This window comes from Giraffa tippelskirchi, chromosome 9 (genome assembly GCF_054371585.1).
Source record: "Giraffa tippelskirchi isolate mGirTip1 chromosome 9, T2T-mGirTip1v1.2.pri, whole genome shotgun sequence".
NCBI lineage: Eukaryota > Metazoa > Chordata > Mammalia > Artiodactyla > Giraffidae > Giraffa > Giraffa tippelskirchi.
Window position 1 is genome coordinate 165,199,235 of NC_137283.1, and position 21,990 is coordinate 165,221,224.

General features: G+C 51.4%; 1 protein-coding gene across 3 annotated transcripts in view; it reads left to right on the plus strand.

Moving 5' to 3' along the window:
• SMOC2 (SPARC related modular calcium binding 2) overlaps window positions 1-21,990 on the plus strand; it is a 155,997-nt gene that overhangs the window by 106,178 nt on the left and 27,829 nt on the right. For all 3 annotated transcript variants that reach the window (XM_081531074.1, XM_081531072.1, XM_081531073.1), the window contains exons 8-9: window positions 3,817-4,003; window positions 10,007-10,089. In XM_081531074.1, coding sequence (XP_081387200.1) covers window positions 3,817-4,003; window positions 10,007-10,089 — 270 coding nt within the window. The remainder of the gene's footprint in view (window positions 1-3,816; window positions 4,004-10,006; window positions 10,090-21,990) is intronic.

Consider the following 21,990-nt stretch of genomic DNA (forward strand, 5'->3'; position numbering starts at 1 on the left):
GTAAAATCCTCAAAAGGGCCATTTCAAGAATTTTCCAGAATCCTTTCTATAGATACAGCATGTCCTTGGATGGAGCATGAGACACATTTTGTGCCCAGATAATCACACCATAAATTCTGTTCACTAATAAAACTTCTGAAAAAGGGCCAAGTGAACGTTGAAGTAAGCAATGTGTTTTCCAGGAGAGCTTTCTGGAATAGAAGCCCTTGCGTCAGCTGAGTCTCCTGAGTGTGGGGCTCCAGTTAGGAACAGGTCAGCCACTCCTAGGGCTGCCAAGAGCAGGACCCGGTTGCCTCTGAAAACGTGTGGCTCAGCCTGCATCCTTCTTGGTTCCCGCCTCGATCTGATCAAGTAACTCATCTGTCACTTTAGAAAGCAATACGAGTCATTGTCATTTTGATTCCACACCAGTTTCCCAGTTACAGTTGGAACCAACACCTTGTTAAGATAGCCATGTAACACAGGGGTGGGTTTGATTTATGTATCTACTTATTTGCAATGAACTTGAACTTGGGCACACTCGGGAATTGTTGAAGGATAGGGATGCCTGGCGGACTGCAGTCCATGGGGCTGCAAAGAGTCGGATACGGCTGGGCGACTAAACAACACAACAACTATAAGCTGGGCAAACTCTAGAATCTACAGATAAGTACAGGGATTATAGGAAATAATCAGTATGGCATTTTTAAGAAACTGGGTGGTGCTGTTGTAAGAAACACAGCGGCATCCATCATTTGTGTGTATTAACCATGAGCTGAAATTAGATTAGCACCTCCTGCATGGACAGGTCAGCACCTGGAGTGGTGCCTAGTGTAGACGCCTGTCCACCAACGTGTGCCGAGTGTGCTCAGCAATGCAGTAGGACACTTGATGGAAACCAGGGCTGCATCCCGGTGTTGACCTGCTTCACAGTCATGACTCCGCTAGGCACGATTCTCAACTTACAGACCCTCCCCTCAACGATGTCCACCTCCAGATAGTTAAAGCCACAGGGAATTTAATGGAGCTACATGAACACCTCGGGGGGCAGGGGCAGCCGACCGCTCAAGGTCCCCAGAGCCCCTGTGGCGCGGATGCCCACAGACCACACGCTGCCCTAAAGGCTGTGGCCACGGCTGGGGCAGTGCCTGGGCCTCCTCCACGGCCGCTGAGGACCCGGAGCCGTCTCTGTGGTGGGGACCAGGGTGCTTGCTGTTAGGAGCAGAAATGCAAGCCCTCGTTCAAGGGCCCCTGCCTTCCCTCCCCCCTCGTTCATGGAGCGATGTAGAGCACCTGTGAGATGCAGAACTGCCCCAGGCTTTGCGATCATCCTCCAGAACATAACCTGGACTCACGGCCATGCAGCTCCCACCGTCCTTGTCCATCGCCAGGAGGCTGAGGCCAGCCTGGCAGGAAGTTCCATGTGTGCCTCTCAGTGAGAGCAAGGGGTGCCCACAGTGACCTTCACCTGTGGATGTGAGCGTGGGTGCTGAGGTCCAACCATAGCAGCATCTGCTGATATAGTCCGCAGACGAACTGACCACAACAGTAAACATGTGTGACTGTCTTCATGGTGCAAACGGACTTAGTAGAGTAAGAAAAAGCTAGGTGGTTTTCTAACCAGGGCTCCCCTGGTGGCTCAGAGGGTAAAGCGTCTGCCTGCAATGTGGGAGACCCGGATTCGATCCCTGGGTTGGGAAGATCCCCTGGAGAAAGAAATGGCACCCCACTCCAGTACTCTTGCCTGGAAAATTCCATGGACGGAGGAGCCTGGTAGGCTATGGTCCATGGGGTCGCAAAGAGTCGGACACGACTGAGCGACTTCACTTTCTTTCTTTCTAACTAGTAATGTCATAACTATGAGTTATCTCACAATAGATTTGTGGTGTGCCTGTGATATGCCAGACCTTTTTTAAGGGCTGGAGAAACAGTGAAAGCGAGAGTTAGCATTTATGAAACAGGTTTTTTGGGCCACACTGCGTGCTGCACCTCTTTCATCTTGACAGCGTCCCTGTGTCATCGCCTGGGTCAGGGGCCTTCCTGCTGAGCACCAGGCCCCTGCCTCTAGCCACGGCAGCGTGCCCCCAGAAGCACACTCCTTCCTAGCTTTCGGAAGCTTTCCCACCTGTTTGACGTCACATTGACAGTCAAAAAATTCCTGTCAACTGTAGTTAGTTCATTTCAAAGGGGGTTAAGACATAATCTGTAGAAAATTACTTTTTAGGCAGAAAATTGCTCTAAAGATTTTATTTAAAATATATCCATCCAATATATTGGTTGTTTTTTTTTCCTTTCTATGGAGAAATATGAAAGCAAAAGAGACCATTTTCAATCCTCAAAGACAGCTTAGGTGAGCAGAGCCTGTCCTGAGATAAAACCTTGACTTGCAGCCATCCTGGGTCCAAGGGTGTGGGCTTGTGTGGTGGGAGGTTTGTTCCAGATGATTGCCTCTGAGGCCGAGCTCAGAGACGCCCCACTCTGAGGACAGAAGCTGGAAACAAGTGCCCATATTTGGAATTCTTTACCAGGAGTGAGGAGGAGGCTTAGTTCACTGGTGTGAATTCTTGATGCCAGGTATTCAGCAGAACAGGAACATTTAGCATGTCTTGTGCCCAGTGTTCTCTGGATTATATTTCAAACCTCGTGTGGATTTCTAGTAAGGGATAAAGTGTTCTTCACCTTTTATTTTATTTGACTCAGGTTCATTACCACCTGAGGATCACTGAGCAGAATGGACACTAAATGCTTCTCAGACATTGTCCATCTAACTATTCGGGGCAGAAGATGGATCTAAATCAGTGGTGGTTGTTTAGTTGCTCAGTTGTGTCCAACTCTTCTGCGACCCCATGAACTGTAGCCCTCAATGCTCATCTGTCCGTGGGAATCTCCAGGCAAGAATATTGGAGTGGGTTGCCATTTCCTTCTCCAGGGGATCTTCCTGACCGAGGGATTGAAACCGCACCTCCTGCATTGCAGGCTGAGCCACCAGGGATTCCCTGGATCTAAGTAGAGAAAATTGAGAAAGAAAGTGAAGTCGCTCAGATGTGTCCAATTCTTTGCAACCCCATGGACTGTAGCCTACCAGGCTCCCATCCATAGGATTTTCCAGGCAAGAATACTGGAGTGGGTTGCCATGTCCTTCTCCAGGGGAGCTTCCAGACTCAGGGATCGAGCCCAGGTCTCCTGTATCGCAGGCATACGCTTACTGTCTGAGCTACCAGGGAAGCCTAACAAAACCAGAGATCTAAGTTAGCTCATGTCAAAATGCAATAAAGAAACTGAATCTATTAACATAGGAAGACAGAAGCCCCATGCATTGAAATACTTGCTCTTAGAACTCTCTGAGTGGCTGTTTAGCTTTCCTGTGGATGAGCTTCAGCGCTCCCCTCGCACCACCGGTGACGCTGCCCTGAATAGGAACGCCTCTTCTTCCTCTTGACCGATTTCCCCCCATGTGGCCTGTTTGGGAAACACTGCAGTGGAGCCTGCAGCCCTCTGGGGCTGATCACGCTGCAGACTCAGCCTCAGGCAGCTCTTGGGGAGGGCAAGGTGGTGGGATTGTTCTCCCAGGACCCTCCTGGGGTGACTCGGTGGCCCTGGACTGGGTGCCTGCCAGCCACTCCCTCCATCTGGGGACCCAGAGCAGAGGGCTGTGGCTGTCGCTGGGGTCTAGGTCCCATCCATGGCCTTGGGAGCCCAGGGACATCAGATCCCTCATGGAAGGTGTCCACCCTGATGGCCACAGCAGCGCGGGGACCCTCTTGGCCAGCCTCGCACTCTGCAGGCCCCTCCCCACAGGCTGCCCGGGCGCTCACACCTGTCTCCTCCTCACTGCAGTGTCCTCGTGCGACCAGGAGCAGCAGTCGGCCCTGGAGGAGGCCAGGCAGCCCAAGAATGACAACGTGGTCATCCCCGAGTGCGCCCACGGCGGCCTCTACAAGCCGGTACAGTGTCACCCATCCACGGGCTACTGCTGGTGCGTCCTGGTGGACACCGGCCGCCCCATCCCCGGCACGTCCACCAGGTAAGCTCAGAAACGCAGGCTTCCCGCCCGCCGTGGACACAAGGCCCCAAGGCCTGACCTCACCCTGCTTCTCAGCGCGGCGTTAACGCCTGTGGGCACGAGGACCAGGCACGAGGACCGGGAGGACCATCTCCCTGACAGGACTGGGAGCTTGACGTTTTAGGCAGGGCGTGCTCCCATCCTTGTTCACACAGGCTGCCATTGAGGAAGATGGCTCTGATGTCCAGCTGGCTGGGTGGGTGCTGAGAGTGTATCCCTTGTCACCTCAGCCTCTTTAGTCCCCGGTTTTGGTGAGGGGACTGGCTGCCCAGATGGCTGTCTGTAGTCCAGAGGTATCTGTCCTGAAATTACTGCTAAAAAAGAAAGAGTGCTGAGGTCAAGGGCTTGAAACAAAAACCAACCTATTCACTCATGTTTTGTGTGTTTGAGCAAAGCAAGTCATTTCATAACCGCTCCAGGAAAAGACCTGCTCCCTGTTCATGGGAATGGTGTAAATGTGAGGGAGGGTGTTTTTGCAGCTGTTGGTTATATGACTTGACCTTTGGTTTCTCATAGATTGATACAGAAATAGTTTCTATGTGTTAGTCACTCATTCATGTCCAACTCTTTTGTGACCCCATAGACTGTAGCCCACCAGGCTTCTCTGTCCATGGGATTTCCCAGGCAAGAACACTGGATTGGTTTGCCATTCCCTTCTCCAGGGGATCTTCCCGACCCAGGGATTGAACCTGGGTCTCCTGCATTGCAGGCAGATTCTTTCTTCTCCGAGCTGGCTGTCATGACCCTGACACCATCAGGACTGAGGCGGTGACGTGACCGAGCAGAGTGGGGTCCCGTGTGGGCTCCATGCCCTGCTGGAGGCGTCAGCACCCACACATCCCCATGGGGCTCCTCCCGTGATGGCCACAGTGGTCCAAGGCCATGCTGGCCTCTTTTATGTCCCCTCCTCTCTCCATCTTCAATTCACCGGCTCGCTCTGTGCCTCGCTTCTGTCCTGGCTTCCAGCAGCATTACGTGGCCCTGACAACACGGTGTGGCTATTCTTGACACCATGGAAAGCTTTCCCTGTGGTTCCTCAGTGTACCTCCCCTGACTCTACCTGGCCAGACCAGGCCCCAGTGATCAGTACCCAGGCGTGGACGGAGCCACCCCAGGGTGCCCAAGGCCACGCAGCGTGGGTTGTATTTGTGACAGAGTTCAGCACAGAAGGGGTGTGACCTCTTAAAGCTCTGAAAGACACCCCCTTCCTGTATCACCCCTTAAGGCTCCGAGAGACACTGCCCTCCCTGTATCACCCCTTAAAGCTCTGAGAGACACCCCCTCCCTGTATCACCCCATAAAGCTCCGAGAGACACACCCTCCCTGTATCACCCCTTAAAGCTCTGAGAGACACTTCCCTCCCTGTATCCGTTCACTTTCTGTTCACCAAACATTTGAATCCCTCGACGTTGCAGGTGTCACCCTAGGGGACATACAGGGAAAAAAAGAGACCAAAATCTGGGCTTCATGGAGCCTCCGTTCTGATGGAGAGAAAGGGGCGGTAAGCAGAACACATGAGCAGATGAGATGGATATGAGCAATGTGCTGGCCCACGACAGCTGTGCTGGAAGAAAACACACAGGAAATGGAGAGAGGGAATGTTGGGGTGTAACTTCTATGGAGTGGCTGGGGGCTCCTCAAAACGTTGACATCAGGGTCAGGTCCTGAGGAATTGAGGAGCAAGCTGATGCTCTCTTTGGGGTAAAGCGGCAGTCTGGAGGGGGTGAATGCGGCCCCCACATTGCAGGTCTCAGAGCTAGGATCTAGTTCAGTTTTGGCCACAAGAGGGGCTGTATCGATTAGGAAGCTCTTCATTTCTAGCAGCGATAAATCTTACAAATGGGTGTAAACAGCGAGGGACAGTGCAATCTAAAGAAGAGGTGCAGAGAAGGAGGAATCTCCTTTCAGTGGATGCTGTGACTTGGTGAAACCACCAAGGACACAGAGTCTCCCAAAACTTTCCTCTCATGTCCTCATTGTGTTGTGACTACCCTTGGACAGATGCCTCTCATGGTCACAAGATGGCTTCAGGGATCCAGGCATCTCATTCAGACACCATGTTCTCAGAGAACACACAGCCCATCTCTTTCAGGAGCCGAATCACCTTTCCTAAAAGTACCCTAGCGGATTTAACTTATAGGTTATTGGCCATAATTGGATCATATGACTATGGCTAAACCCATCACTAGCAAGAAAAATGAATTTGGGTAAAACTGATTTCTGGGGAGTCTTGCATGCTGGGAAGTCAGTCAAAATCATCAACTTTAAGGCATATCTGATCGTATGTGTGAGCCTCCCCAGCCCTCTCACAGCCCTGCTTCTACTGTGAAGGGCAGCAGGGTTGCAGAAAGCCTCTGTATTCCTGTTTAAATACTGTCTGTTGCATAAATGCTGTTTTCTTGTGGCTTTCTGAAATAAGCCATTCCAGGGAGATTAGTTGTGATTTATATTTGGGTAGACAGTTCACATCCCCCCCACAGTCATTCTCTATATTTTCTAATGGGGAAGAATAATTTAAAAATCAAACAGTAAGAAGCCATAAAGTGCACTCTCTTTATAAGCTAGTTCTTTCCTTGTGTCATCTTGCCAGGTAACTACATTACATAGCACACATTTTGTTACAGGCCTGTGCCAAGGACAGTAAACCCACAGAGGCAGAGAGCAGCTTCAGGGCGGGATTTCCAGATGGGATGGTCATCAGGGCGAACCATGAGTCTAACCAGGCACTGATGCATCTCCTGGCCCCTCTGCCTTTTTGAGTGAAAACTGACCTCTTGGCTGAGACGTCCAGATCCCGGCAGACAGAAGCCCAAGCCCCTGTGAGCTGGGTCCCGGGCCCCTGTGTGAGCCCAGGCTGCGCGTGGTGGGATAAGACCTGGGAGGAGGGGCGGGTTCCCACCTGGTCGCTGACTGATGGTGGGGAGAGCCAGTGTGAGCTATCGGGTTAAACATGGGCCAGGCTGACTGCCAGCTGCTGCATTAGCGCCCAGAACCAAGGGATTTCTCTTTTACTTTCTTGACGGCCGATGAGGGTTTTCCACCTGGCATAAGGCTGCAGGCGGTTCTTACCTGGCCGAGGGCCCTGGCCTGCAGGCCCACACATCTCACTAGCTGTGTGAACATGAAATCGAATTTCTCCCTGGCAGAAAGCCTGGGATCTGATGGGCAACCAGACAATCAAGAGATGTTATTCTTTTACATAAAATGAGTTAAAATAAACACCATTGAAAAGGGTGGTGATGAATGTCAACACATCTTAAAAGGTTTTATCTGAGCCTTCAAAGGCATTGATTCTCTTTCTTGAGATTGTCATTTCTTCAAATTAAAAGACGTTTGTTCCTTGGAAGAAAAGCTGTGACAAACTTAGCACGTTAAAAAGCAGAGACATTACTTTGCCAACAAAGGTCCCTATGGACAAAGCTATGGTTTTTCCAGTAGTCAGGTATGGATGTGAGAGTTGGACTATAAACAAGGCTGCATGCTGAAGAATTGAGCTTTTGAACTGTAGTGTTGGAGAAGACTCTTGAGAATCCCTTGGACAGAAAGGAGATCAAACCAGTCAATCCTAAAGGAAATCGACCCTGAATATTCACTGGAAGGGCTGATGCTGAAGCTGAAGCTCCAGTACTTTGGCCACCTGGTGAGAAGAACTGACTCATTGGAAAAGGCCCTGATGCTGGGAAAGATTGAAGGCAGGAGGAGAAGGGGACGACAGAGGATGAGATTGTTGGATGGCATCACTGACTTGATGGACATGAGTTTGAGTAAACTCCGGGAGTTGGTGATGGACAGGAGGCCTGGCGTGCTGCGATCCACGGGGTCACCAAGAGTCGGAGATGACTGATCAGTATTCTTCTAAAAGGAGTGGAATGCTGCCCTTTAAACATAGTTTTTTTTTTTTTTTTAATATAAGCACAAGTGCTAGGGTTCTTAAGACCTCCTGCCCAAATTTGGAGCAAAACCAGGATGTCCGTGCAATGTGGCTAGTTTCCAGGCTGTTTCGAGGTTCAAGATTCAAAATGGAGTTGGCAGTGATGTGGTTTCTTATCATCATGTGTTGGCTCTGAGCCTTTGACCGGCTGGACACGGTTCGTATTAAAAGTCAACTTCCTAACACACAGAGCAGCCCATGCCTGAGGTTCTCGCAGGGGAGACGTCCCAGGAGTGGCTGGCCAGTCCGCTGCCCTGGGAGTCCAGGCCCCAGCTCTGCCTGCTCGGTCAGGAGCTGGGACCTGGCCTGTCCTTTCTCCAGAGCTGACGTTTCACAGGCTGCTGGCTCTGAAGGTGTCAGCTCTAGCGTGGGTACAAATGCCAACTTCCCAACCCTCATGGATGCTTGCCTGGAGTCTGAAACAGTGGTTGTTCAGTCTTGAGCGTGGGTTCATCTTCCCCAGATTGAACAGGCATAACAGTGAACCCTTGGCCATCTCTCAGTTATGAAACTTCTTTCTCGAATGTTCCCCTGGTGAATTTCTGGCTCCTCACCTGCCTGTTGCAGCCCCAGGTGGGAGAGGGGACACCAGGTGGGTAACAGGTCCCTTCACCCTCGTTCACTTTCCCATGACATGACTTCAATGCCAACTGTCCTTAACCCCACTGCATTTCAAAGAATGTGTGTTAATGGCTTTGGGTGAAAACGTGATAGTGCAACTGTTTTCCAAAGTGTGTCGGGAATGCTTTAATTTCAAAAACAACTTTTTGAAAAGGCATATTAAGTGTGCGTGAGTGGGGTGTTGGGTTTTCTGGTGTCAAAGAGGCCATGCAGAGTCTGGGGGCCGGGGGAGCCCGTGGCGCCCTGGCTGTTTCAGCCAGGCCGGGCTGGACGCGACCCTTACGGCCGGCCCCCAGGGCCCCGGCAGGGCTGCTGAGAAGCTCTCCCTTTGGAAAAAAACCTCATTCTTTCGTTTTCTCTGGTGGGAGGACAAGGAACATGGGAAATAAGAGTCAGAAATATCCCTGTGAAGTGAGCACAATCTCGTATCTCCTGAGAGCGTGGAAGGGAAACTGGGCTGCAGGAGGGGGTGAGAACCGAGGGGGCTTTGTTGACTTCCTGAGAGTCAGCGGCCCCTGGAGCCTGACTGTCCCACCTGCGCCCACCCCAGACCCACTCCGATTTGTTCACGTTTTCCGGGAACCCTTCCTGACCCCCGTGGCTGCCTCAGGTGCCCTGGAGGGCAGGTTCTCACAAGCACCCTCGGGGACTGTCAGCATCCCCACGAGCCGGGTGACCTGGGGCAGCCTGCGTCTCCCCCCTAGGGGCGTCTAGGAAGAGCCTGGAGGGAGGCCCCGCGGGGGATGCTCGCGAGCTGTCCACCTGGGCTGGGGTCTGGAGCGCACTGGCAGGTCAGTGCAGAGTCGTGGTCCTTTCTGGGGCCCCCGAGTGCCTGCTCCCTGACGTGAAGTAACCCGCAGCCACCTGTCCGCCTGCTCAAAGTCAGGGCCCCCCAGTTCGTCGGCTCTGAGGGGCGGGAACGGAGCTCTTTCTTTTACTGCTTGAACACGGAGGGAGGCAACCTTTTGCAGCTTCATGAGTGAGGCTGGGGACGTGCTGGTCCTTGAGTGATGCATCCGTCTAGAGTCCTGAGGTTCTCTCTGCGGCTTTGCACTCTCCCCGGTGGGGGCGTGGCCGCGCTCCCCACCCCCACTTCAGTGCCGATGCTGGCGTTTCCCTCTCCTCGGACCCCTCGCCTGGTCCTGGGTGGGGACATCCCCTGCACAGGACATGTCGCAGAAACTGGATGGACAGACAGAACCCGAGGTGTCATGTGTGTTCTAATGGACCGTGAAGAAGATGTTAAGTTGTTGCAAGGTCACCAAAGATCCATCCCGGACGCTGCAACGTGATGGCTGGACACCCTGTGTGTCCCAGAGCCCAGGAAGCCTGCTGTGTGAGCCAGTGGGAACCCGAGGCAAGCCCGCCTCAGAGTCTCAAACCGGCTGGTCTCTCTCCTCCCCTCCTCCCAGGTACGAGCAGCCGAAATGTGACAACACAGCCAGGGCTCATCCGACCAGAACGCGGGACCTGTACAAGAGCCGCCAGCTCCAAGGTGAGTGGGCCCCGGGGCAGCGCAGGGCTCATGGGCCACCGCTCTGTGTTTTCCTGCAGGTTTGGGGGCGGGGGGAAGGAGCTCAAGCGAGTTTGGTTGTGAAGAATGATCTTAAATTAAGAGAGGCAGTGAGTTTAACCTTGTAACTATTACAAATAACATTCACTGAAATGTTTTAAGGCTGTTCTCTTTTATCATAAAGCCTGTGTCTTTGAGACACCAAGGATGACGTCAACAGTTAAATTGAAGTCCCTCCTGGACGGGCGTCTTCCAGGTGTTGAGGTGTGCCTGAACTTGGCCGAGGGGCATGGCCTCCTGGCTGGGTTGCCACTGTGCGGCTCATCTGATGAGATCGTGGAGTTAGAGACCTGACTCCTGCGTCGGGGGTGGATTCAGTGGCATCAGTAGGATGCTGCGAAGTTGGTTGCTGTTTTGTTTTATTTCCATCTTCTTTTTTCCCCTTTAAATGCCTCCAGATGGTGTCTGTCTGGTCAAAGCCTCAGAGACCATGAAAATCTTTTCTCAAGCACCTTTTCTTTAGGGTGTGTGCTGGATCTGGGTCTTACACAGGGTCTGGATAGCTTGCTGATTAGAAAAATTCTGTGGTGGTCCTTGCTTGATGCATACTGTCATTGAATCCATAAAGAGGGTTTTAGATTCTGAAAGTCAGAGATGTTTCTCTGCCCGTGAGCAGAGGCAGAGAAGGGAGGGCCATCCGACCACCTCCGTCCACTGCCAGCAACCCCAGGAACAAAGGCGCTGTACACCGAGGAGGCGGGGAAGGCGGGACCTGGCCTGCTTTGTGTCAGAACCACACTGCCTGCTGCCCGCTGCTGACTCTGAGCCGCTGGTCCCAGGTCTTACACCGCTTCCCACCTCACACCTTCCTTCCAGCGCAGGTGGAGGAACGTGACATCACGGCTGTGCGTGAGTGGTCGCCAGGGTGCACGTCCATGAATCAGGATGCTTTCTGGATCTTGGGGTGGGGGGGGGACAGTGAGAAAGGGCGGGAAAGAGAGACCCTGAAGATGCGAATGCAGACATGCTTGAAGAAGAGCCCCAGAGTGACGCCTTGTGCATACGTGTCAGAGCCTTGAAAGGAGCGCCCAGTGATGTCCTCTGGTCTCCCTCCCTCGTCTGAAATCGGGGTTAGCACCAGTGGACGGCATGTTTTCTTAACAGGGAAGAATGAATTTAGCACATTCATCATGTGACTGTTCGCCCCTTCGCCCGTCTTAACCACACGGCGGAAACTTCAGGCCATCTGCTCTTTGTCTCAGAGGTGCTCATTTTTCTTTCTGATAATCTGAAACTGCCTTGCTTCCATCTCAAGCTCTGTGTGCTTTTGGCCCTTATAATGTCACTGCCATTAATGAGTGTGCGGTCAAGCTCTGGCCTTTGTTAGTTAGAGACCTGGCCCTTCCTTAGTTCACGCGACAGACAGAACGCGACCCTCCTGTCTCCTCCTGGGGGCTGTGCCTGGGGACTCCAGGACCTGCAACCTGGGCTGGACTCCGGGTTGAGAGGCTGGAGTGGTCATTCGTCTCCTGGGGACCACTCACCCTCCGTATTGGGAAACACCTCGTGACGTCACTGCGGGCCCGTGTGGGAGTCAGAAGGGCCACCTCGAGAAAGGACAGCTAGCACGTCGGGGAAGCGCCGGGAGGGGCGCTCCCAGGGCTGCGGAGGCCACGCCCGCCCGGCGAGAGGGCGCGGAGCCGGCTGCCGCCACGAGGTGCCCCCCCAGTCCTGCCCTGAAGCCCCGGTCCCGGCACGAAAGCCCTTTTACGCCAACTCTGAAAAGGTCAGCTTATTTTGCAATCGTGGATGTTTGGGAGTGCACCATTCATGACCACTTAATCATTTTGCTTTTTTGAAGATAATTATCCTTATTAGGGAAAAACAAGTAGGTCTTAAAATAACTCCTGGATGGAGGCTGTTCTTGTCAAGAGGGGAAGACAGTATCCAAAATAATACAGCACCATGGTGGGTAGGCAGACACTTCTAAGTCCAATGCCGATGCGTTTTCTTCTTAAAAGGCATGGTTTTCATTTTAAGCAGCTTTATTAAGTTTCAGCCAATAAGGGTCACTCATTTTCCCAGCCAGGCCAATAGTATCCTCACACACAGCTCACTTGTTAGGGGGTTTGCCGACTGCCAAGTGTTCGTCTACACGCTGTGTAGGAGAGAGCGTGGGCTTTCAGGCTCACACCCACTGTGGGAAGGTGGTCACTTAATCTTGGGAGGCCAGTGCTTGGCCCTGTGGAGGCATCACAGTCCAGCCTGAGGGGTCAGTTCCTGAGAACTGGGTCATGGTTTTGACTCTCAGAGCTTATTCTTCTATCCTGTAATGTACCTCATACGACTGACTGTCATAGCTGAGAGGAGTCAAACTTCGTGCAAGAGAGACTGCCAACAAAGGCGTTAGACCACGCCTTTCTCTGCAGATCTGTCCTGCCTGGTTTTGCACTGGCATCTCTTCATCTCGGTGGCACTTGGAATAATCTATCTGCCCAACTCTTGGCCGGCCCGTGCCCCTCACCCCCTCCCGCTCCTCAGGGCGCTGCTGATCACCTGCTCACAGCTGTGGGGCGTCTCTGAGCCAGGACGCTGCCTATCAGCCCTCCTGCAGGACCTGGCTCGCTGGGGAGACCGTTGCCAGCGGATGCCCTCCCCGTGTGCTCCCACAGCATCCAGGGCACCCAGTGCTGCTTTGTGGGCGTCGAGTTACAGGACCCACACTGTCCCCACATGGTCCTTCTGAGATGGGGGCTGAACCCTAGAATGCCCCCCTACCCCCAGCCGGCACAGCACCTGGGCCCCTGGAAAAGAGTTTGCAAATTAAGCCCACCAGGCGGGTTTCTTATCTTTTGTTGGTGTTGTTGTTGTTTGATCGCTAAGCCGTGTCTGACTCTTTGCAGCCTTGTGGACTGTAGCTCACCAGGCTCCTCTGTCCTTGGGGTTCCCCAGTCAGGAATACTGAACTGGGCTGCCATTTTCTTCTCCAGGGGATCTTCCCGACCCAGGAATCAAACCCACGTCTCCTGCATTGGCAGGTGGATTCTTTGCCACTGAGCCGCCTGGGAAGCCCCTTTCTCGTCTTCTTCTGAGCCTTTTGACTCTTCTGTATTGAGTGACACTGGAAGACTTCGATATACCCAGGGGTCTTGCTGACTTTAAGGCACAGAACGTGTCTTCAATGAGTGGGATGTCTAGTGTGGAGGGGTTGACCTCATAGATGGAGCTCATTGTTCTGATTCAACCTCAGGCTCTCTGCCAAGGAGGAGAACTCACCTGTCCTCTCTCCTTGGCAGAGACCCATAACCACATGTGATAGCTAAAGGCCACTGGATGCTACCTACATGCCTGTTGCAGGGATATAGGTAGAGGCCTCAGTGAGCAAAGAGGTGCCTACTTTTGGCTCCTGGAAAGTGCTCAGCCTCAGACCTGGGTTCCTGGTCTGTGTTAAGGAAGGAGCCGTGGAGGGAGTTGGCGGGAAAGATAGGTGAAGGAAGATTTTGTTACAAGTAAAATAAAAATAAGTTACTTTGTGGCTTAGAGCTTATGACTTCCTCTAACTGGTGCTGATCAGACCGTTTGTGTCTTTTACACTTAGACAGGTTTTTTTGGCTTGTTGTCTCTCTGAGACAATTTTAACAGGCTCATCAGGCTTCCACTGTCCTCTGGCTTTTTGCTTCATTGAATCTCTTCTGATGGCTCAGTCGCTGGTTCTGGTAGTTATCATTATGGTGCAACGCAATCAGATATTTAAAGACAATCAACAAGGAAGAGCTCAAGGATGGAGGGCAGGTAGAGAGAGCTCTGAGGGCAGGTGAGTCCACGGGGAGGACCTCACTCCCCTCCCTGCTTCTCTTTCCTCCATCCATTCAGGGCCACTCTGCTGTCTCTCAGGGGCTTCAGACCAGAGGATGGTGAGTGACTGAGAAGGGTCTTAGGTTTTCTGGTGCCTGAAAGCAGCCTCCTCAAGTTCCCGCTTCATCCCCCAAACCAGCGCCATCAGCTACTCCCTGCCACCCCCCTCAACAAGTGCTGGCACCCAGCTCAGCCCGGCAGAGATCACGGCTCCTCCTAACCCAAAAGGCTCTCTGAGGACGGGCAAGGCCACTGAACAGAGCCTGTGGAAGTCAGTGGCCATGGAAGCCTCTTTTCTCAAGGCCTCAGCAATCGCAGGCACAGCAGAGCTTCACTTCCATTGTTGTTGTTCACTTGCTCAGTCATGTCCGACTCTTTGCAACCCCATGGGCTGCAGCACGCCAGGCCTCCTTGTCCATCACCAACTCCCGGAGCTTGTTCAAACTCATGTCCATTGAGTCGGTGATGCCATCCAAACATCTCATCCTCTGTCATCCCCTTCTCTTCCCACCTTCAATCTTTCCCATCATCAGTCTTTTCTGATGAGTCAGTTCTTCGCATCAGGTGGCCAAAGAATTGGAGCTTCAGCTTCAGAGTCAGTCCTTTCAATGAATATTCAAGGTTGATTTCCTTTAGTGTTGACTGCTTTGATGAGAAACCCTCAAAGCACCACCTGAATTTCTCAAGCAATATTTTAGCAGATTCTAAACACTTTCCAAATTAATTTTCATTTCCTGAAGCAGCATAAAATGACCCTTACCTTGGCCCAGCACACTTTCCCAGAGGCGACTTATCCTGGTTGGCACCTGTGCTGAGCATGCCCAGCTCTTAGGGAGCGGGCTCACTCTCCTCCCAGGCCGACTGGGCCTTTGGGGCTCTTTCGCAGACAATAGGCGGTGCTAGAATTCCACCCCCTAGAAATTTCAGCTTCAAGAGCCGACTCCACAGCCCTGCTCTGCTTTCACTGAGTTGGGACAGGCACACTGTCTGAGGGCCCCACAGCTGCTCCGTGCCCGAGCTGAGCTCTCCCCAGGGCCGTCCGCGCCAGGGCCCACTCCCGGGAGGCTCCCTGCCATCTGCCTCCCTGGGCTGGGCTGGGACGAAGCTGCACAAAGGTGAGGGCAGGTGTGCCGTGTGCAGGAGAGGACTTTAAACAATGTTTTGGCATTAGGAGCTGTTTGATGACTTTACAGTTAAGCATCATTGCTGGTTCACTCTTTCCAAGCTTGGGTCGAATTTTGGACATGGACGGGACTGTTTTGAGCAACCTGGCAGAGAGATTGAGCTCCATTAGTTTACGTTTTGACCGGTTGATGGTTGATGAGTTGACCGGTTGAGGTTGATGACTAAATATAAAATTTAAAATATTAACTTTGTAGCTGAATAATATGACTAATCCTTTAGAAGAAAATTGCATTTTGTAGAAAGCGTGACAAAGAAATGGACCGTTAAGTCCAGTTTTATTGAGGAAAGGATGTTGCAAATACAAACTCACTTGAAAGCACACAAGTCATTTCCATCCTAAGGATTCATGACACAGGAATCCTGAGATGTGGGGGACCAGGGGCTCCATCTCAGGTATGACACTGGATCACTCACGAGGAACTGGGACAGACCTGATCAGACACGAGGGATTGAGTGTGAAACGAATCCTTTACTTACCGTTTCTTAAAATAAAGAATGTAGATCAGATGCTGGGATGTGCAGAAGGCACCCAAAAGGTGAGAAATGGGAAGCAACGGTTGTGCTCCGCTTGGCAGAAGTCTTAGTGAGATTTTTATTAGAATATTTAGCTCCGTTGATATTTTTCTCCATTTTTTTTTAAGAGAATGAGGAGAAATTGGAGGCAGCTTGGAGGAAATTGCAGTGATTACTCATCCACAATAGAACCAGAACAAATAAAGACAAGATGAAGAAGCAAAGGCGTGTTTTTATCATGCAGAGGAAAGAACAATAAAGGTCACTGCAAATGTTAAGTGACTTACAAGATGGTCAGGCACTTTTTCCATTTGTTAAGACTTTGGCAGCAAATGGAGAAAAGTGAGTGTAAAGGTTATTTCTTGATTCTGCTGAATAAATCCTGAGGAACACCTGTCCTTAACCTTCAGGTTGTACCCGCCCTGGGGTCAGGGGTGAGAGGTCTGACCTGGTGAAAATTTTCAACATTGGGTAAAAGTGTGGCTTAAAAGGGGCAGGCAAGTGGAGAGACTGGTTTTTTCTTTCCATAGTCCTTCAAGTGCCATCTCTGACTCACTAAGGCGGTCTGCATGCTCGTCCTGGCCCACCGCTGGTGGGCGGTCCACTGTTCTTGACTTGGAATTCTCTCAGCTGTTGCCAGGCACGCTGACCCCCTGTGGCCAGGTCCCCAGGCAGGCTCTAAGCAGCTTTCTGAGCCCCATCCACACCAGCAACAGGAGCCTCCTGGGGCTCCTGGGCCGGCTAGGTGTCCCCCATCGTGTGGGCTGTCGTCACCAGATCAGGTCCCTGGGAGGAGGCCGCGCCAGCTTTAGCCCACCCTCATGTCCCGCTTCCCCACCACGAAATGCACATCTCAACCCTAGAGAATCATCCGCCCCAAATGGGGTGTGTGCATTTGAAAGTCCATGAGGCATGTGTGAGAAGCCGTTCTCCACCCCGTCGTCACCTGGAGCAGCCTATGAGCTGCCAGGGGCAGCGTGTCCAGAGACAAAAGGGCCTGGGGTCCCAGTACAGCTAATCCACTCATTTACCTCTTAACCAAGAGAGTGGGCAAGTTCCGCTACTCAGCTTGTCTCTGAGTATCTGTGAGCGCGTGTTCTCGGCCGTGGACTGAGCAGCCACACTGGCTCCGTGTACCGTTTCCATCAGGGCGTCTTCGTGAGCTTTGCGCAGGGGCTCCCGCTGCGGGTCTCACCCTGGGCCTGCCTGGAGCTGGGCCTGGTGGTCACTAAGGCGCTTCTTGCGTCGCACCTGCTTCCGGGCTTGGGGAGCCTGTGTGGACGTCCAGAGAACAGGGTCATCTGCCGGGGCAGAGTGTCAGCAACTGAGGCCTTGGGGCTGGGGAAAGTGAACGTGAAAGTGGCTCAGTCGTGTCTGACTCTCTGTGACCCCACGGACTATAGAGTCCATGGAATTCTCCAGGCCAGAATACTGGCGTGGGTACCCTTTCCCTTCTCCAGGGGATCTTCCCAGCCCAGGGATTGAACCCAGGTCTCCCACATTGCAGGCCGATTCTTTACCAGCTGAGCCACCAGGGGAAAGGTGAAATGGGAAGCTGATGATGCACTTAGGCAGTCCAGCTATAGCAGATGAGAGACACTTGGGTAAACGCGTGGCTCTGAGCACGGGGCGTCGTGCATGACGCAAGAAACACGGAAAATGCAGTTAAGACAGCTAGACAGACACAGTAAAGGAGGGTTAGTGAGGTAAAGTTAACTCACCAATGTTAGAAAAAAAGGTAGGCTAGCTTGTTTTAAAGTCTTGCATTAGGTGGACCTGTCACCTGACTCTAAAGATGGAAAGGAGGGAAGCTTAGGGTGGGGGTCACAGCAAACACCCCTGCTCTGGCATTACGCACCCAGAGATACTTTAGAAGAATCTCACTTGTGTTGCTTTCATTGTTTCCTTTAGAGCCATATATGTTTTTAAAGTCCAAATAGCCAATTTAAGAACATTCTTTAAGACGGCAGGGAGAACTAACACCGGTTATGTTAGCGTAGTAAAGCCTTGGCCTCCGTCACTTTGGGAGCTTTGACTAAGCTGAAGAGAGAAGGAGAGGAGTTTAGATCTGTATTAATCGTGAAAAAGCATCTGCCAGACAAATTAATAGTGTTAGTCATGTTTCACAGACAGTTTAAATAACTCAAGAGGACAAACTGTTCTCAAACACCATTAAATATGTTAAATTTGTGGCTAAACAATTATCCTATGAAAAATAATTCCTGTCTCTTTATTACAACATTTTGTCTCAAATAACCATTTTACAAACCTCCCAAGTACGGTGTATACTTGAAAAAATAATAAAAATGACTTTAATTGGCCTGAACTCCCTTTTATTGGGTTGGCCAAAAAGTTCATTCCCTTTTTTTCCCACAACATCTTACGGAAAAACCTGAACAAACTCTTTGGTCAACTCAGCATTAATTTAGGTTGTCCTCATAGACTCCGCCACAACCAGACCAATGTCCTCCCAGAATTCAGTCACTTAAACAGTGCGCCTTAGGCGAGGACGGGCGGGTGTCCCACAGCTCTGGTCGAGAAGGCTCCCTCCTGCAGGGGGTCCCTCCGGTTCTCCGTAGCCAGTGGCTCTTTACACCGTCTCCATGTTGGGGCGCTCTTGAAGCCACAGTGCACCTGCGCCTCTTCTGTAAACGCGCTGTAAACGCCCTTCGCGGTGGACGCGCTGTTCTCCGGGTCCTTTCTCGGCACACTCCACACTCCTTGATTTCATCCTGATCTTAGACGGGCCGTGGGGTCCCGAGCGGCTGGCGTCAGCCTTCGGTCTGCGGACCCCTGGCCTGGCTCGCACACGGCTCCAGAGAAAGCGTTCCCGGCCCTCCTCGCTGCCGGACAAGCGGTTCAGACCTCCTGCCACGCCCTCCGCGGCCGGCACCCAGCCCGCTTCGGAACCGCTCTGCCGGTCCCATCATCCTGTTCTCCTGCACTTACGATCTGAACACGGCAGCCGCACTGGAGCTTCTCTGCTTTATCTCCCTCTCACAACATAGAATTCCTTCTTTACAAACGCAAGCCTACGGAGCCGCTGGCCGAGGCCAGACACTCTGGGGGCCTCAGCTCCTCAGGACCCAGTGGCAACACTCCGGGGGCGAAGATTGCAGTTTTATGACCCCAGGATGGATGCTCTTACATAAGAAAGTGATGTTGTAGCAATTAGAAAAACTAAGGGAATGGAGACTCATGTATAACAGGCTTTTCCCTTTATATCTGAAAACATCACGATGTCACTCTTGAAAGCCCTCTTCTGGATTCTGTGCCAACGTCAGGAATATCGCGCCTGCACCCTAGATACTGCCATTTGGGTTAGGACTCGCTTGGCAGAGTGTGGTGGCCCCAACACCGCACAACGACAACGCCGTGGAGTGAGAGTCAAAAACAAACCCCCCTGCGGAAGTTGTGAGGGGAGTGGGGAATGGAGACAGGCAAAATCCAACTACCCGCGCTGGGTCCTGGCCTGACACGGCTTCTTGCTCTAGGAATAGAGGCTGGACTGAGAGAATGGCCTAGCGATGGTAGAACTCGAGTTCTATTCTTCCTGATAACTTCATTCCCTGAGAATTTAATTGGGGCTTAAGTACATAAGCTGTACATCGGCCGGCGTTGACACTCCCCAATGACCAGTGACGGTGGGAAATGTCCCAAAACCTGGTTTATAAGGAATACCAGCAAGACACAGAAACTTCTAGAATGTTTTCCCCAGGGAAGATTTAATTTTTTCTTAGCTCTCTTCTGATTTGTTGAATCAAGAGCAACTTTTTTTTTTTTTTTCCAGAAAAATCAAGGATTTCTCCCTCTGACCAAAAAAGATAAGTGGACTGCCTTTGGTTGTTAGTTAACTTTAACAAATCCCTGAGACAGACGTGTCAGGTGTGATTTACAGCAGAAGAGGTTTTGAGTTTTGAGTTCTCATCCACTTATCCATCTTTTCTCTGTGCTTTTCTGATTAAATCAATTAACGTATTTAAAATGTATAATGACCTCATTTCAAGAGAGTCTGAGGCACCCCCTCTGTTAAAAATCACACATCTTAGAATCTGATGGTTGATACAGAATGGTATCATCATCAGAGATTCCTTAAATCTGGAAAGTGATACATTTCTGATTTTTAAAATCTCCTGAGAAACATGCATCGTCTGTCATGAAGCAGCAGTTTTGGGAGCGCCCTTTGACCGACTCTAAAAAGTGAAGTCAGTGTTTTGTTTAACATTTTACCCTTTTAAACGATCCCCACTTGCTACCTTGCAGAGGGTAAATTTGTTTATTCAAATGCAACAGGATAGGAATTTTGTTTTTTATAATTTCTCTCGTAGAGAAAAAATCTTGAAGAAAAGAAAGGAACAACATGAGGAGCCAGAGGACAACAGCCACGCACACCCCCGTTCCTGGGAGCACCCCTTTTCCTGGTCAGGCCGTGTCATCTGCTGGCCTCACTCTTCACTATTGCGTGAACCGACTCCTCTTGCACATCCTACTCTCCCAGAAAGCCCAGCCCTAGAGTCCGCTTCTGCATTATGTCTGATTGACCTCTTGCCACCGAACTCGGTGGAGACGAGGAGGTTGCCCTCTGTCCAGCGAGCTGCTGCAGTGCCTGTCTTCCCACCACTGACCCAAAGCCTTTCTCTCGCATGAGGCTGGTGCTGTGTCAACAGCTCTGCCGGGGGTCTCCCCTACCAGGAAGCTGGGGCTCAGAGCGCCACGTGGCAGCAGCGGGCTGCTTCTCTGCCCTGCTGGAGGAAGGCTGTCGGATGTGAAAGGCCATCTCTCTAAGGCCCACGGCACGCCTCCCTCACCTCTGACAAAGCAGGACGTGCTCGGCATGGGCCTGAGCGTCCCGCCAGCCCCCTTAGCAGACGCCAGAATCTCAGTCCTTTCGGGAAGCCCCCTCTAGGGAGAAGGCTTGGATTCCTGGTGCATCTATCCAATGGTGACTTGGCTCCAGTTTCACATCAGTGAATGTGGATGAAATGATCTCTTTAATTATCTGCTGGGTCTAGCATCCGGGGCTTGTCTGTATAAATTCTTTGAATATGTGAAACCAAGGAAGCTAGTAGAGACACATGCGGTGCACAGAGGTGCCTGAGCGGTAAAAGGAGAAGGTGGGTGGGAGGCTCGGCAAGATGGGACCGCGTGCCATTGAGGAGTGTGGACTAGATCCTGCAGAAGGTTTGCCCGATGTGGGGAGTTCATTTCTTATTTAAAAAAGCATGAACAGGCTTGTGAATGACAGGTCCTAAGTGCCCCAGAAAAGCCAGCAGCAGCTCCAAAAAGCACAGCGGCGTTCGTACTGGGGAGAGCTTATCGAAAACTTGCAAGGCGTCCACCTCAACACATAGAGATTCACTTAATCTTCACTTCAGTTCAGTTCAGTTCAATCGCTCAGTCGTGTCCGACTCTGTGACCCCATGAACCGCAGCACACCAGGCCTCCCTGTTCATCACCAACTCCCGGAGTTTACCCAAACCCATGTCCATTGAGTCGGTGATGCCATCCAACCATCTCACCCTCGGTCATCCCCTTCTCCTCCTGCCCCCAATCCTTCCCAGCATCAAGGTCTTTTCCAATGAGTCAACTCTTTGCATGAGGTGGCCAAAGTATTGGAGTTTTAGCTTCAACATCAGTCCTTCTAATGAACACCCAGGATGGATCTCCTTTAGGATGGACTGGTTGGATCTCCTTGCAGTCCAAGGGACTCGCAAGAGTCTTCTCCAACACCACAGTTCAAAAGCATCAATTCTTTGGTACTCAGCTTTCTTTATAGTCCAACTCTCACATCCATACATGACCACTGGAAAAACCATAGCCTTGACTAGACGGACCTTTGTTGGCAAAGTAACGTCTCTGCTTTTAAATATGCTATCTAGGTTGGTCATAACCTTCCTTCCAAGGAGTAAGCGTCTTTTAATTTCATGGCTGCAATCACCATCAGCAGTGATTTTGGAACCCAGAAAAATGAAGTCTGACACTGTTTCCACTGTTTCCCCATCTATTTCCTATGAAGTGATGGGACCAGATGCCATGATCTTAGGTTTCTGAACGTTGAGCTTTAAGCCAACTTTTTCACTCTCCTCTTTCACTTTCATCAAGAGGCTCTTTCGTTCTTCTTCACTTTCTGCCATAAGGGTGGTTTCATCTGCATATCTGAGGTTATTGATATTTCTCCCGGCAATCTTGATTCCAGCTTGTGTTTCTTCCAGCCCAGCGTTTCTCATGATGTACTCTGCATAGAAGTTAAGTAAGCAGGGTGACAATATACACCCTTGACATACTCCTTTTCCTAATTGGAACCAGTCTGTTGTTCCATGTCCAGTTCTA